This window comes from Pollachius pollachius, assembly GCF_949987615.1.
Source record: "Pollachius pollachius genome assembly, chromosome: 9".
Classification (NCBI taxonomy): Eukaryota; Metazoa; Chordata; class Actinopteri; order Gadiformes; family Gadidae; genus Pollachius; species Pollachius pollachius.
In genome coordinates, this window is record NC_136942.1 from 5,895,460 (window position 1) to 5,912,807 (window position 17,348).

General features: G+C 44.8%; 3 protein-coding genes across 3 annotated transcripts in view; 1 reads left to right on the forward strand and 2 right to left on the reverse strand.

The window, feature by feature from the left end:
* Window positions 1-1,081: 1,081 nt before the first annotated feature.
* Window positions 1,082-9,760, forward strand: mrps35 (mitochondrial ribosomal protein S35). Its single transcript, XM_079742963.1, has 8 exons — window positions 1,082-1,216; window positions 1,398-1,450; window positions 1,642-1,809; window positions 2,965-3,025; window positions 3,149-3,288; window positions 5,334-5,443; window positions 5,582-5,651; window positions 8,500-9,760. Exons 1-8 carry the CDS (start codon window positions 1,084-1,086, stop codon window positions 8,782-8,784), a joined length of 1,020 nt encoding a protein of 339 aa, XP_079599089.1. The 5' UTR covers window positions 1,082-1,083; the 3' UTR covers window positions 8,785-9,760.
* Window positions 9,761-10,144: 384 nt separating this feature from the next.
* On the reverse strand, window positions 10,145-12,215 carry mansc4 (MANSC domain containing 4; the record flags this gene model as incomplete). Its single annotated transcript, XM_079743836.1, is given in 4 exon segments — window positions 10,145-11,130; window positions 11,415-11,549; window positions 11,938-12,169; window positions 12,171-12,215. Coding segments are annotated over 4 exon segments (1,398 nt in total).
* An 827-nt stretch (window positions 12,216-13,042) lies between these two features.
* tead4 (TEA domain transcription factor 4) overlaps window positions 13,043-17,348 on the reverse strand; it is a gene marked incomplete at its 5' end in the record, with an annotated part of 6,873 nt that continues 2,567 nt past the window's right edge. Inside the window, 3 exon segments of the mRNA XM_079742779.1 lie at window positions 13,043-13,833; window positions 15,091-15,243; window positions 16,467-16,607. Coding sequence (XP_079598905.1) covers window positions 13,720-13,833; window positions 15,091-15,243; window positions 16,467-16,607 — 408 coding nt within the window.

Sequence of the window (17,348 nt, forward strand, 5' to 3'; positions counted from 1 at the left end):
GTGACAGGGGCCACCAAGACCGCTGTCTCTCCGTAGATAGAGTTTCTGCCCCCAAACTCAACAACTAACGCATACACAATACATTTTTAAGTGCATAGACGTGTGAGGGAATACGGTTACAGCGTATTGTCTGACTTTTCTATATAGTGCATCCACGCCTGCCAGCTAACAGGCGTCAATTGCCAAATAGATTTGGCAATTGATAAAATTAGGCGTAATTTAAAATGAACGGTAGAATATTTTGAAAAATAAATCGTTTCATGAACCTCGAATCCAGTAACTGAACCAGATGTCATCAGTTACGTGTGCGTTCACTGATTGCGATGCATTAAAACTGCACAGTAGGCAGGAATCAGCCAGACAACATAAAATGAACTCACTTACCTTGAATTCGTAAAAAAAAAAAAATACAAAGTTCTTATTTACAGTAGCCTAAACGAAATCGTATCTGTGAACCTTTGGTTTCTCCCACAAAAAATCTATATCCGAATAGTTATGATTATACACGATTATGAACCGGAGAATATATACCGATGAACGGACAAACGAAGTGATACAGCGTGTGACTTGACGATGTGCAGCCCGCCCCGCGTGCTCCTCTGAAGCGTCTCTCTCGAGCGTGCAGGTCGACGCTGCAACTGTGCACCGCTGACATGTGTTGCATAGAGCGATGATCTGCGAGGCTGCTGCACGCCATGCTTCGAGACCCTTTTAATTTACACCTGTTTGATATAATATTTAGAGGTGACAGCTACACCGTCGCAATCAATTCAGGGACGATACCATACATCATGTTCTACAATATAATGCTTTACACTATATTAGGCTATCACTAAGGCAAATATGGATAGTCAGTATCTCTATTTAATTCGATTGTTTTTGGGTAGCATTTACCTTGTATTTTTGGTTTATGTCGTACAACGTAAATGAAAGTCAGGACTTCATCTGGGAGTCCATCAGAGTCTGGTTCTATCACCTGTTCAAATATCGCACTTCCCGTCCGTACCTGGAGGGGGCGCTTCCTAAGCTAAACAAACAGTTTGAGTTTTGGACCTCTTCGCTTACCGTTATCATTGGAAAAACATGGCGGCTCACACGACCAAGATATGCCTGTCCCTAGGTCGAATAAATGGCCCTGGTTTTGGACAATATGCATCATTAAACAGGGCGACATATGCCACGGCACTCTCTACATCAAATTTTACTGGAAATAAAGGTGACGTTTGATGAAAGATTATTTTTAATGATGTCACGTCTCCTAACCTCCGCCTCGCACCCTGGTGCCTGGTCCCTGTGCTGTCATGTCTTCTGTCTTACTATGTAGTACAAGCTGTTGCTTCAGTACAGTTCATCGGTCATTTTCTCCAAGTGTAAATACTGTGTGTTTGTTGTTCAAGGCGGACCTGACCGAGGGGGTCGAGGAGCTTTTGTAAGGCGACCCAGACGAGAGGTGAGTCAGATATCTGTACAATTCCTAAACCATGTTGTTATAGTCATCAGATAATCAGATAATTACAGAATCAATGGTGCACCTCGCAAAAAAGCAATTTGTATATATAGACTATGAGATTTACTGACAACGAGTTCGTATTTCATGCCGACTGCGTGTACTGAGTCTATGTGTGATCCTGTGTCGTTTAGCCAGGGGAGCCCAGAACAGAGAAGATGGACAGCCAGCAGGACTGGTCTGCGGTGTACCCGTCCGCAGCGTCGTTCAGACCGGGCTCTGTCCCCCTGCCTGTCCGTATGGGCTACCCGGTGAAGGGGGGAGTTCCCTCAGAGAAGAGAGGCAACCTGGAGCTGATAAAGGTCAGTGGGTCATCCCTGAAGTGGTGACATGGGGCTTATAAAGGTCAATGTATTATATTGCAAATTCTGTAAAATCAAGACCATGCTTTGTGAGGCTTTGTTGATGTTTGTAATCAGCTCATTCCCTTCGTGTATACATGGATAAGAGTTTCCAGCAGTATGCATTGGATATAGATACATCTCTCTAGGAGGGTAGCGAGTGATTAACTCTATGACTGTTTCTCACTCATCCTCAGATTAGAGGCAATCTATGAATCCTTTATAGATTATATGTCTCTTTATCCACTCTGACATTGGATCGAATATTCAGCATAAAGTCTAGACGGCAATGAGGCTTAATATGTTGTTTCTTCGCAATGTTGAATGACTGGACATATGATTTAGATTGAGATAAGTTAATACATCAACTTGGTTGCATTATACATCAATTCATTAAATATATCAACTGAATTACATATCTGTATTCAGTTGTGCTTGAAAGCAAACCTGCATATGATTTTCTAAACACACACGGTTGTCCTCCGTCTCTGTTCTGTCAGAAGTCTCTATGATCACTTCCAAGTTCAACTCCACCATGTTTGTAGTTTATTTGGTTGTTGAGTGTCGTTGTTGGCCATCACCTGTCCCTCGATGTGGCCCAGTCTCTGTGAGTGTCTGGAGCAGCTGTGCTATTTGACCTCAGGTCGCGCGGAGGTTGTACCTTCCATGGGTAGCGACAGCAGGAAAAGAGGGGGGGTCAGGCAAAACATTTGAGATTTAATTTTCTCTCTCTACCCCACAGGGCTTAAAAGATTACTTAAAGTGCTTTGCATCCTTATTTAAGCCCATAGGATTTTTTTCTTTTGTGCTTATTTATGTATCTTGTGGGAACTCCTTTATGTATCTTGTGGTAGAAATGATAGCTAGAAGTATCAGCTTTGTTACTCATTATAAATGAATAAATAATATTGTAATATAATATATAACCAATATATACAAGTGCTACTAAGTCATAAAAAATACATGAGGAAATGTGTTGGGTAGAAGTAAGTTTTGCTGAGACATGCATGTCGATAGATACGCTGTCATGTAGAATCAATCAACCAATATATCAACGATGCGTTTCACAGATGTTTAACTAACAATGGGTTCCCCTGTTCTTATACTTCTGTTTAGATACCAAACTTCCTTCACTTGACACCGGCCGCCATTAAGAAGCACTGTGAAGCCTTGAAACGTAAGCCTCCCTTCAAAGCGTGTTTTTCCCTATATGAGTGTTTGCCCGTTTACTTATTAGATTAGATGGGCACTGCATTCATCCCGAGGGGAAATCGGTTGACATTTAGTTTTCTTCCATCAGCGTTCTGCACCGAGTGGCCCGCTGGCCTGGACTCCGATGCCGACCTAGACAAGCACCTCCCCATCCGGATAGAGACCACGGACTACGTCTCCGCCGGGCCCTCCGTCAGGAACCCCGCCGCCCGCGTCGTCACTCTCCAGGTGAGCTCCTCCCCCCCCGCCTTTCTCCACCAATTTACTCAAAAACACGATCATTTACAGATCAATTTCATGATGGAATGAACTACCAAAAAACATGCGTTCTAGCATAAATTGCAAATGCAACTTTCAAAAGTATGCAAAAAAAATCTGGTCCATGTATAATGTATACACATTTTTAATGTTTACATTTCTTTAGTAGCTTTCATATCATTTTTACTTCTGTTATATTTGTAATTCTGATGTTTTTTTTAATCATACTGTTGTTTATTATTGTTGTTTGTTATTTGTCTATTTTTATGTTTGTTTGACATAATGTCAAACAAGTGATTGTCTGTTGTCTATATTTTATTTTTCGGACCCCAGGAAGACTAGCTCTCACTCCGGTGTGTTGCTAATGGGGATCCTAATAAATCAAAGTCAAAATCCAAAATCTCTCTGTGGGGGTTGGAAATACATCAGCCTCTGATAAGTTGAGGATCATTTTTGGAGGAGCACAGGATGGAATATCATAATCCTGCGTGTATAATGTCCCACTGTCTTTGCTAAGTCCATTTGTGGGTTTAAGAATAGGAGCTTTCTCTACTATGTTGGTCTCAACTTGAGTGCTTATTGTATATTAGAGTATTACAGAATATACATGAAACAAGCCCACTGTCATTGGTTGCGTGATCCTAGCTATGGATGGATACATAGACAATACATTTTCTTTATCCTTTGCTACGTCTGGCACAACCCCGATGTGAGCCCAGAACTGGAGTCGAGAAAGAATGTATGAAAATGGGTACAGGGATTTTGAGGGAGAATCAAAATGCAATCCAACATTATGTCTCTGTGACCTTTTTATCAGGCATGCCGTCTGCTTAGACAGCTGCGATGTCTCTAAGCTTCTGCAAGTGTGTTGTGGTCTCAAAAAGATTACCCACTTCAAAGTTTTTTAAATTGCTCCATTTATTTTTTATTATGTTATTATTATGCATTACAATTTCTGAGGTTATTATGTTTCCACATTCGTTTTTAATCACTTAGAACAAATATTATCTATGTTGAATTTTTGATTTGTTATATTGTTAGGGCTTTCATCTCACTCTAGCATGAGCCTGCATGAACAATCTTCACAATGTCCTATCCTAACAAAATATATAAACATAAAAGATATCCTGCACTAATCACAAACCATCTGGTCCACTTATTCTCTGCATTAATTTAGATGTTTGTAGGTAGGAGTTATTCAGACATAAATCCCTGTGGATTAATCGGAATCAAGGAAAGATTGTAGAGTAAATAATCCCCCAGTGTCCAACAGGGGCTTGACTTGCAACCAAAATAGATTGACCTCCCCTTGAATGGTGTGCTTCTTTATGTGTGTGATGCTTATGGGCTTTTGGGAAATGTTTATAGATATGATATAGACTTATAGTTGCGGTGAAATTTGAAATTTTCGATTCAGTACAATTTAGTATGTACTTGGACCGTTTGACTTACCTATAGAGTAGACTGATGCTGTTAATTGTATTCAGATTTTTCGTGGGTTGGGTGTGAATCTTTCGGAGGGGCATGTGTGCAAAATGAGTCAAACCTTCACCACTAGGGGCACAATAAATGCCCAAATACATATTTTGACGTGGTTGGATGGACCACTAATGTAACAAATTGAATGACTGCAGTTGCACATGCTTTGTGAAATTCAAACCTTAATTAACTATTTCCGAACTATTTCGGATTAGTCCTAGATGTATGGCGTTTAGATAAATGAAACACAATGAAACAAGCATTCAAACATTTTAATCTTGTGGTTTCAATCTATTCTCTTTACTAGGAACTGATCTGATGTAGTTTTTTCATCTCTGAGAAGGAAAGGGATTTTAACACGCAAAGCCTGATATACAAATATACATCAAATGGATTGACAATTCTTAAAGGATTACTTTACAATCAAAGGTCTGCTTGAATGCACCCACTATGCATCGCACGCTGTTTATGGAAAATCATTAAATGCTTTCTTTTTGTACTTGTATGGTTCTATAATATCATACTTTTCCTTCCAGGTCAGGCTTTCCAGTCTGAACTTAGACGAACATGCACGAGAGAAGATGCTCAAACTTCTTGGGGACAGATACTGTAAAGACACAGACATCATGACCATCACAACAGACAGGTAGAGTTTGTGTGGGTGTGTGTGTGTGTGTGTGTGTGTGTGTGCCTGTGCATGTGCATGAAGACCGAAGCTCAATCAATATTAAATCATAAAATACAGCAATGTCTTTTTTGACATTGTTCCTTCTTTCTTCTCCAGCTGCCCGTTGAAACAGCAGAATACTGACTATGCCATGTACCTGCTGACCGTTCTCTACCATGAAGCATGGGTAAGGTCCATGAGAGTGTTCTTAAACTAGGTCCTTCTACGAGCAGTGGTGCATGCCAACACAGCTGTTAATCTGCTGGAGGCTCTCCAATACCTGGTACATTTGGTGTTGGAATCTCTGACTTAGGCCTTGAAAACAAACGCATAACAGGACTGCGGAGCACGGTTGTCCTTCAAATTTGCGCAAAAACAATACCATCCAAATGTGACTTGCATCTCATCCCAACCCCTGACTCAGACCTGATCAGGGCTAACCAGTGCACAATGGGATCAACCACGACCTTGATTATCCATGCCCAGTTCACTCTCCTCCTGATGTTGAATCTACACTAGATCTAGACGTCTATCTAGGGCAGGGGTCACCAACACAGCGTCCGCGGGCACCAGGGTGCTCGCAAGGAACATATGAGGCGCCCTCAAGCCTGTTTTAAACATAGCACAACTCATTCTTGAACAACTCTTTCCCACCTTTTTTAAGTCATTGCTGATAATTATTGTGAGAAATCATTAACATGATCAGTGTCTTCACATAGATTAGTATCATTAATCATTAATAATAATATAGAACTAAAGGCAGATTTGTTTTTTTTGGTGACCCCTGATCTAGAGGTTTCCACTGATGGTTTGGGAAAACATACCTGGCAGTGCCGTTGCGGACCCCCCCAGCAAGTCATACAAAGGGCTATCTTCAGTTCCACATAAACAATTCCCCCTCAAAAATCATAAAGTTGTGTTATGCAGGCATGCAGAGTTAAAATATTATTGTCAGGATGGACTAGTGTTCAGGGGTGTGTTTGACCACTAGCCAAACGGTTATAGGTTCAAACCTCATCCCTGCTGTTTAATGACCTCTGATACAAATCCCAAGCCGCTTTAGATAAAAGTCTCTGCTTGGTAAATAGTAGCAACAGTAGATGGCTAACATTAAATAGGCAGAATATGCCTGTGAAGATGGTTGAAATGCCCATGTGTAATCCCATCAGGATGTATCACAAGTTGGGCAGTATTGTACTTGGACTCATGACATTTCCACACAGAGTACCAAAACACCCGGGATCCCCCTATCAGATGTTGACTCCGACACCCATTCACATTCAGCCAGCCAACGCCACCAAGGACCCCCCCCCCCTGCCTGTTGTTCCGACCACTGCCTTCTGGAGCTCTTCTGGTCATGTTTTAGTCTCCTGCAAAGAGGCCATTTGCTGGGAAGCTGAGCACCGGCCGATGCCCTTTAGGACGCACAACGGAAGGCACAGTGGCGGCCGACGGGCCTGTGAAAGGCTGCAGAGTGCTGCACTGTTGAGGCTGAAACGCTAGCCCACAAAGAGGGCCATTGTCAGCAGCTAAGGTTTACTCTTACTTTATTTTTTCTATACCTACTCAAGGACAGGCGGACACACCGGGAAGGTGAGAGAAAAACGTGCTTTGCTAATTCCACTGTGTGGTTATCCGGGCCTTCTGTCACTCAGGTGGTCGGGAGGTCGGGCGTCCGACCCGAGTGGGCCGGGTTAGGGTTCTCTGGGGGGGGGGGGGGGGCATTCATAATGTGAATCAGGAGTGAGCAGAGTGAGACATAACGGCAGGAATGTGGACACAGCGCATGCTCGTTTTTAATAATGGAGAAAGCAGGTGGCTGTCTGTCGCCAGGCAGTTTGGCGTGCGGGTACGTGCCCGTGTCAGGCCTGTCAGCACTTCATTATTATTGAATTGTTCTTGTAGAATTTAGCCCAGACTGGCAAGAACGTTTTTGTAGGGAATTGAATGCCGTTTATGCAGTTTCTCATTACCTTCCCATTGAGAGTGTATAGAGGTAATCATTGGCCGTTACTTTTCATTCCAATGATGAAGCTATGCTTTCAGGTTGGTTGGCCCAGTGTTACCGGCATGGAGTTGACTATTTACTATTATTTAGTCATAAATTATTAAGACATTTTATTAGACGCTATTATCCAAAGTGATTTACAGCGAATTCTGCCGCATGCTATTACTATGACTGAGGTATGGATTGGGCATCTCGCTCCATTGTCTCCAGTAAAGACGGTGGAGGTTGCCACAGCCCGACCGGGTCTGGGATGTCCACACTGAACACCGTATGGATTAGACATGTAAAGCCGTGATGAGGGCCATTAGCATCCATCAGGGCCCTGGAGAGCAAGACGGATCAGGCCGGATCGCTATGGAGCTTTAAGCCGCTCAACAGTGGGGACTATTGTTGTACCCACAGATTGTGATGGCAGATTGGGGTGCAATGGTAGTACGGAGAAACACTATCTGTCTGAGGGAAGCTTCAAAAGACTGGGATGAGCGACGGCCATGGTGCGGCCAACAGGATTCTCCCTCGGGTTCCCATAGCGATCATGTGGATCAGTTGGACTCCACCAAAATATGTTGGAATCTTCAAGGCCCAATGAGAAATAATAAGTGAGCATTCTTAGTCCGCCGACTAGCGAGAAACCCCCTCTTAAGTTCAATGCTGACGATGTTGTACTTCTTGAAAGAAAGCTCCTAAATAATAGGTTTTAGTCCCTAGTAATCAGGTATCTGAACATAAATCTGTGTTGTAACTAGCAAGTGATAATATTCGCTGTCCAGCATTGGACAGGCCAACGCAACCCACTAAACTACAAACATGGTGGAACTGGAAGCCGGGAAGTGTTCATGAAATCATTACAGGTTCAGGGGAATCCCATCCGTGCCCAAAATTGGGCAGGTGTGTGTACAGGAGATCCATACATGCGGTAAATGTATCGAGCCATGTGACTTAAAACTTAAAATGCATTAATCCATCATGGGATTATGTCTAACATTCACTTATCTTCACTTAATCTTCTCTTATCCCGTGGTCTCAGAAAACAGAGGCGTGGGAGTCTGAGATGACGAGGGCAGACCGCCGCGAGTACATCTGGGAGGACAGCGCCTCGCAGCAGAACGTCCTGGACACGCTGGCCCGCATGACCGCGCCCGGCCCGGGGGAGGGCGAGGGGGAGGGCCAGGCGCCCCCAAGGGAGGAGCTGCTGGGCCGGCCCGAGGTACAGCAGTACCGGGACTCAGTCACCCGGCTGAAGAACGAGGGGGAGAGCGAGGACGCCACCCTCCGCTACAGAGAGGCCGTGAAGAAGCTGCTCAGTCTGTAGTGTGTGGTTCCTATCTCCGACCGGCGCCCAGCCCTCCACTCCCCTCAATCCATCCCACCACACACACACACACACACACACACACACACACACACACACACACACACACACACACACACACACGGGGAGGCAGGGCACCCAGGGACGTTGGAGCACAAGCAGAGCACCGCAATGGCACTTGGAGCATGGGGTTACTCCTCGAGGCTTGAAAACAAACATTCTGATATTGTTTGAGACTCCCGTGGTCTCCTGGACAGGACTCTATTGTCGTTCACTCTTTCAGCGTCAGTGGCCAACAAATACAAATATCGTGTGGTTGATAGTGGAACTTTTTACTTTTTTCAGTAATGGTAAATGCGATCAAGTTATTCTTCGGTCAACATCCATATCCCTGACTCCGTTCCAGTTCTTCTCTCCTCCTCACCTTCAGTGGGGAAGAGAGAGAGAGAGAGAGGGGGCCCGCATCCAAGAGAGGGAAATCATTCAGTGACAGTTCTGCTAAATATCCAGCCCCCCCCCCCATCCATCCCCTTCTATCCCCACTACCTCTCCCCTCTCTCCTTCTTGAAACAGCTTTGCTCTGCGGTCCGTGCGATTTCCAGGACATTTAAAAAAACCAAATGTGCTGGACGGCAAACTGCGACCCACCACACCACACCATCACTCGACACCTACTTTTTAAAAGCCCGGAGAGCTTCTCCAAACGCGTGCGACAACCCTTGGATCGCCTTCCATCGCATTTCTTGCTTGGGAGCGCCCATCACTGCACTTAAGTGTAGGGCACGCTCCACAAGGTTTGGCGTAAACATCCTCTCTCACTCTTTTGAAGTGTATTGAAATGTAGCTCGGCCAGAACGGAACGTCTTCGTGTGTATCATCTATCGCCGCCCATTTTATGCCGAGGCGCTGCGGTGAAGCGCCTGGTTTTTGTGTCCTGTCACGAGCCGTTGGTTCACAAGTGAAACCAGATACTTATGCTGTAATTGTGGGCTTAATGTGTTCAGAACGTCAACTCCAATAAATCTGTTTTTCATTAACTCTAAGGCCTCTACTTGTGTTTGTGTCCCTGTGCCCAGAAGTGCTTTTAGGGTTCTCTTAAATAGGGATGCGGTATAGGATAACATTTAGTTTTGGGGGGAAATAAAAAGGGCCTATTAAATGTGTGCAACATTCACATTAATAAGAAAAAACCTAGACGATTTACATAACATTCCATTTTACATTATTTAAATGTACATTTTAAGACACGGTCATAAACGAAACGAAAAACATGAACTCCCAGTCCCATTATCTGTCATCTTTTTTTTTTTTGGGGGGGGGGGGGCTTTTTCGTTTTTCTTTCCTCTCCCTCGACCCGCGCTCAAGAACCCTCTCTGATGAGCACGTACTTAATCAGACGCATGGACTCCCCTTTCCCCCTCCAGGTGGTCCGGTAGCGACCCTTTCTCTTCCGACGGCCCCGCCAGCTGACCACCGCCAGCACGGTGCAGCAACAGCTGAGCAGCACCGTCACGCACGTGGCCCCCATCACCAGCAGGGTGTGGGCCGCAACGTGCCACTCCGTCCCCACAACGTCGCCCTCGCCGTTCCCCACCGCCGTGAGGTTCCGGCCGACGGGGCCCCCTATCGTCTCGTTCCCCGCGGCGTACTGGTTGCCGCTCTCCGCGTTAGCCAGGGGAGCAGCCGAGGTTGTATCGGCGGAAGTCATGGTGGTAGCTTGTGATGAATCGGACACGGCTGCCGGTGTGTCTGTTCCGCGTTGGGAGGATGGTGGGGTCGGGAAGGTGGGGTATGGTATGGAGCGTGTGGTGTCTTTTTTAGTGGAGCTGCTGCTGACCCGAGGGCTTTCTGCAATAAGCTCTTTATAATCAGTTTGTGGAGAAGTTTGGTCCAATAAGATCTGTGTTGTTGTTGTTGTTTTTCTTATGGTGGCTGTCAGGGGAGCGACAGGGGTGCCTGGGACTGACTGGTGCGCCTGGGACTGGGGACTATCAGCGGCGGGGTCCGGGGTAGGCCTACTCCCAAGGGGGGACAGGTCTGTGGGGGAGGGCAAAGTGGTTTGAGAGGTTGTTGGTTGAATGGAGCTCCGAGGTGTGTTTGCACTGCTGGTGCCCATGGATCTTGTCGTAGCGGTTCTTGTTGAAGCGGTGCCTGTTCTTCTGCTCGAGTCGGGGGTCACAGGCCAGGCGGGGGTCACAGGCTTGGACGGTTGACGGGGGGGCCGGTTAAACTGCCGCTTGTCCGAGGCCAGCGGCTCCGAGGCGTTGATTCGTGTGTAGAGGTGCGGTAAAACACGCACATTTGAGGTGAAATATTTCCCAAATACCAACAGGTCAGGGTCAACGCCTAAGACATGGAACATTAGTCATTCCAGGGTCAACGCCTAAGACATGGAACATTAGTCATTCAAATGTTCAGGTTCAATATTCCAATCTTCTCTTTATTTTAATAATTCGGGGGAAAAAAAAGTAGGCTATATTCTCTTTTTTTACGATGCGGAATGTAGGCCACAATTGTATATTTTTAATTTTTAATTTTTTGTTGAATCAGCAAATCAGATTCAGCAACACTTTCATTTTCTAGATTATTGCTTAGCATTCATTTAATTCCAGTACAGGCTCCAGACTCACCCTTGGTGATGTTGTAGAGCACCACGTTGCCTCTGTGGGTAAGTATGCAGCTTTCCAGTGTCGGGCAGTGCAGGTGGTAACAATTTGCGTTCTCTTGAACGGTGTCATACTGAAATATTGCCAGATTGCAGGAAACTACAGACACAAAAAGACGGAAGTCTAAGTCATCGCGTGAGGCACCTGCTTACAGGTGCAATACACCTGATAGCCACACATTAAGTCCAATAGACCTAATATGCAAAAAATATAACGTTCAAAATAATACAACGTTTTAAAATATAATGTTTCGTTGGTTGGTGGATTTACCAATGGATGCAACGAAAACATGCAACCTTTAATAAATGTATCGCCTTTAGGAATTCCAAAATGAATAGCCTACTTAAAAGTTTCTTGAGTGAAACATAAAACAACTTACAATTCCTATAGGCAACAGTTCCGGCATATATAACCTTGTATGCATTGCATTTATTAATTCCGGAATAAATACTTTAAAGAGACTTAAGTAAAACATACAACGACTTACAGTTCCTGGTGAGGCAGCAGGTGCGGCTGCACACGAGAGCGGAGTCCTCCCGGTAGCTCTGCAGCAGCTGCGCGCCTCGCCTCTGGGACTCCTCCACGTCGATAAAGACACCCGGGAAGCGGCGGATCCAGCAGTTCTTATAATAAGAGGTCGGCGAACACCTGGACGCCTCGGCGCTACACACCAGACTGAGTAGTGTCAGCACACCGCACTGTACCTTCATGATGTGGAGTCTCCTCAAACCATGTCGAATTACGATCGGAACGGCAGGTTCGCATGCCGGGGGGGGAATGTAGGGGCTTTTTGGGTTGTCAGTCATTATAATCAGGTGTGTGTGTGTGTGTGTGTGTGTGTGTGTGTGTGTGTGTGTGTGTGTTTGTGTGTGTGTGTGCGTGCGTGCGTGCGCGTGCGTGCGTGCGTGTGTGTGTGTGTGTGGTGGGTGTCCTGAGCCAGGACAGTAAAGGTGTGTCGTTTTACGACTGGAGGGAGGTGGAGACAGACGCGGTTGCAGGTGTTGAGGCCCTCGTGCAGCTCTAAACTCCGCTTGAAAGAGAGTTGGAGTGAAATCCTCTTGTTTTCAGATGATTATGAAAGCGTTAACTCTGTCGATGGCTTATGAGTCATGCATTTTTTGATAGTTGAGGTATTTATTGTTTGAACATGACACACGGTGTTCTCGTATAACGCGGATTAGAGGCTTAAATCCTGATGAATTTAATGGCTGATATTGTTTATTATTTTATATATGACGGTTATAAACAGATCATTGGCTAATTCGTTTTGTAAATATTTGGGTTTGTTGGGTAGGTTAAGCAATAGGCCTAGTTTATATTTCCCTTTTGTGTTTATTGTTAATATTGTATTTCTTCATTGTGTAGCCCTACACCCAATGTGAATGCAGTCTATCACTTCAAGGGGCCATACTCTGCACGCAATAAAGATGAGCCTTCTGTAGTTCTGGATTGACAATTCAAGGAGATATTATTGTGCACAAATGAAGCCAAAACCACTTATTGTACTACAATTCACATTTAAAGTTCAAAACCAAGAAACAGATGAGGGTTAAGTAACGAAGTAGCGCATTTCTTCAGGGCATGGTGCAGCCACAGAGATTTCTGCAGTCATAGGCTATGCCTTTTGTTTTGTTTTCAACAAACAGAAATAGGAACAATACAAGACAGTACAGGGAACAGTTTGACAATTTTGTCATTAGTTTGAAGTGGCATGGCACATCAATATTTGTCACAAATGACACCAAAATGTGGCACAGAATGTGGCACCAAATAGCAAACTGTTTTTTTATGCAGATGGCAAACCCTCAGTCCCTTTTAGTTCTCTTTTCCTGCCGTTCCTCTTACAGCCACTAGATGTCGACATCAGACAACTCAACTCTTCACGGAGCCATATCAACCAACGCGCACGGGTCCGTGTGAAAGAAAAACACAAATCAAAACAAGCACAGTTATAATAAGGAGGAAAAAATCCCACCGTCAAGTTTTACATGCAGTTCGGCTCCTATAATTCAGAAACCACAGTAGATCATAGTCCTCTTTAACGTTAATTTTTCTTAACAACGACTCGACAAAACAAAGCCTTCAAACAAAAGTCCACAGTTTATTCCTTCTTCAGTCTTCTTCCTCCGACGTGAGCCGTCCCTTCTCGTTTGGCCTTCGGGGCCTCTGAACCAGTGTTTTCCTGATGTGTAGACAGTCTCATCGTACACGTTTGTTTAGTAACAGTTTACCAAGTGAGAAAATAGTCCATGTTTTTTTTCCAGGCCGGTCAGTCTTTGACCAGCCTGTAGATGTGATGCTGTGCCCCGTGCTCGCTCGTGGACACCTCGAAGACGTACGCCACACACAACAACGTTTCCAGGGTGTCTCTGTTGGTCACCACCTGTAGGGGACACAGTGGGGACGTTTCAGTTCAGGGAAAGACTGAAAAGACTTAGCAAAGTCATTGACTGATTCAGACAGCTTCCTGGACAGATGTGTGTCTCTGTTAGTCACCACCTGCAGGGGAGACAGTTGGACATTTCTGTTCAGGGAAAGACTAAACCAACAACACTCATTATCTCACAGCTTATGGACAGGTGTGTAGTTGGAGATGGTCGTAGGGGGACAGTATGACATTTTTGTTCGGGGAAAGACTGAAGAGACTCATTCACGCAACTCTCTGGACAGATCAAGTAGGTCTAGAAAATGAAACATGACCATGATATCTTGGTGATCCCATTGCATACATTTTCTAGAATAAAATGAAATGCTTGAGAAGTGCTTTATTCATTTCAGGTCCTTGGAATTTTTCTCTAACAGAACAATGTGTATGTGTATGTGCGTGTCCGTGCTTGTGTGCATGTGTGTGTGTGTGTGTGTGTGTGTGTGTGTGTGCACTTGCGTTTGTGTGTGTGTGTGTATGTGTATGTGTGTGTAACACTGTATATATGAGCTAATAGGAGCTGGATCTGCCCGGTGAGGACGGCTAATGCCGCCCAGAGATGTTAGCGTCTGCGTGGGCATCAATATGTCCATTGTCCCCCCGGCCGCCTGGAATGCAGCCGCTGGTGGAAGGGACACCGGTGTCTCTGAACCCCGGGGCCTGAGGAGCACTCTGTTGCCATGGTGACACACTTCCCGGCCGTTGAGCCTCGTGGCGTGTACACACCGTCGCATTAAAAAACGTAGAAATACATTTACACTAAAGAAGACCGTGCCAACAGCGGAATACAGAGAGAACCTTTGGAGAGGGTTTTAGCGGAATGGGAAACATTTCATTGGCTGTTTACTTGTTTCATTCATAAACCATTAGAAATGGTCCCGTGCATTGTTGTAGTCTGGTTTCGTTTACTATTTCGGAGATCCTTTCAGATACATGAGGGGTTAGGTGTCTTGCTCAAGGGTAGACTGTGGACATTGGGGATCCAATTTTCCTGCCTAAACTTTCAAATTCTGGAGATGGCACCAAATATAGATTACGTAAATGTAGTGTCTCTCCTCAAACTTTTGCCAAGTCAGTTGCTACTTTTCACTAATTACATAAATTCTCTTGTTACACTACCATACCTGCGTCATAAAAATAACAGCTACTAGCTGTGTCACTGGAGCTGGACTTTAGGTTCTGGGTCCAGATGGGGGATGAGGCCAGATGTTTTACCTGAAGGATGGTGAAGTTCTCCAGGACACTGTTCATCATGTACTTCTCGGGGAGGTGCTTGAGCTTGTGGATGAAGTTGATCATGTATTCACACAGCGGCGAGCGGTGGATTCTGAACACATAGCGACCCCCCTCGAAGCGAGCATACTCCGTCTGGAAAACACACGCATAACACACAGACATCGTCGTGTTGTTAGCTTGTTCTTGAATTGCGTCGCTTATACTGCTCTTTTTGCGAGAGGTTACTGTCCAACTTTGTGTCTGCCTATCTATGTATCTGTCTGTCAAACTACCTGTTTATCTGCTTGTCTATCTACCTGTCTGTCTGTCTGCTTGCCTGTCTGTCTGGCCATCCACCTACCTACCTCTGCATTATAACTTAATATATCAAAGCATACATTAATACTGAATCAAACATGAATTCAATTATCTCAGAAACAGAAAAATAATACATAGCACCGAAACTCAATTGAATACGCAAACAATGTATGTACGTCCATTTTATAATCTGTAATAGGTGAAATATAATATAATTTTACCGAATGCGGTATCTGGGACACCAGATAGAGCAATACACATATTTATAGTGACAACCATAATCAAATAATCAAATCACTAATTCTCATTTCGTGGCTAGTACAAAAACAGATGGCTTCAAGGCATATGTGTGTGTTAGTGTGTGCATATATGACGTGTGTTTATCTTTATGATATTGTACAATCCATTACAGTTGGTAAGGGAGGGGGAAGAGAGCATTATAAATGTGATTTGGAGGTTGAAAATCTGTGACCAGCAAGACGTTTTGAATATATCTTATATCACCACCTAGGCCGATTCATTGTTTTGGGGGGTTGATGATTATGGTGGGGTTCAGAGGTCATGCTCTCTGTACATTCAGAGGCAGTGACCTCTGAATGTGTAATACACACACACCCATGTGTTTCTTGGTTATCTATTATAATCAGAGGTGATGTGGAAACAATTAGTCATCAAAGCAGAATGGCTGCGGTCATCATGTTCTCATACGTCACTGCAACAGTTGGGCAATTGTCACAGATTTGACAGTTTGTTTTTCACGGATTGTACAATATTTGGAAAACTAACCCCTTGAAATGTGCCTACAGAATGAATTATAACAATTTAAATTCAGCTTTGGCCAAGCATTGTTAAAGTTCTTGATGATTTTATTACAAAACATTTGCAGGTAGTCATGAGTATTGGATAATGGATAACTACAGAGTTGTCTCTGAGCAAGGCACTGAACCCAAACTCATCCAGACCTGCTGTGTGTGTGCGTGTGTGTGTGTGTGTGTGCGTGTGTTTGTGCGTGGGAGGTATCAACACCCATTGTACACCATGTTCCCTGGATGGCTCACCTCCACCTTCTCCACCACCTGCTTCCCGAAGGAGCACACCTTAGTGGAGGAGGTGATGACCATGTTCTCTGTGCCCTCGTACTGACTGGACACACCGTAGAAGAAGCTGCTGTCGTCCTGCAGATTGGCACTCAGGTCAGCCTGGGGGGGGAACAGAGAGAGAGAGAGAGAGAGAGAGAGAGAGAGTGAGAGAGGGGTGGGGGGGGGGGAGAGAGAGGGAGAAAGAGAGACAGACAGAGAGAGAGAGAGCGACAGAGGGGGAGGGAGGGAGGGAGAAGGAGAGAAAGAGAGAGAGAGAGAGAGAGAGAGAGAGAGATGGTCAGCTATCTGTCCAAACACAGGTCACTATATAGCAACTATTAAGTCATTGGGTATATAAAATCCCAGTCATCACATGTGTTCAGAGGCGTAGAATCCCTCCACGATCATGACCTTCTTTCATTGACATGGTCTGTGTAGAAAGGGACTTCCACCACAAACCAACAAACCAGGTCACGTATCGTATCATGCTAATGTCAGCTCTCCCATTTAGCATTAAAAAGCCTTTAACTCATCCCCAGGGTGTGAACACTTCTATCGTGCATTGTCCTGGCTTAACCAACAGGCTTTTTCTGAGGATTGACAATAGATCCTCCTGAAATTTTAGCTGAAGAACACATGTGTGTCGACTTGACATGAGGTTTTACAAGTGATCATGTGATTGGTCAACAAAGTCTTCAGGGATTCCCTGCAAAGCCTTCTACCATCAAGTAGGCACTAGCTGACCCCACGCATTAGACCCTCAATCCAGGAGCATTCTCAAGAGTGTGTGTGAGTATGTGTGTGTGTTTGTGTGCATATGTGTGTGCATGCTTGTGTGTTTATGTGTGTGTATGTTTTTAG

Bases quoted from the DNA above. Each gene is read 5' to 3' on its own strand.
- mrps35 (XM_079742963.1), top strand. From the start codon at position 1,084: ATGGCGGCTCACACGACCAAGATATGCCTGTCCCTAGGTCGAATAAAT. The intron at 1,810-2,964 runs GTCAGTGGGTCA...ACTTCTGTTTAG, and splicing joins GCAACCTGGAGCTGATAAAG to ATACCAAACTTCCTTCACTT. The intron at 3,026-3,148 runs GTAAGCCTCCCT...TTCTTCCATCAG, and splicing joins GCACTGTGAAGCCTTGAAAC to CGTTCTGCACCGAGTGGCCC.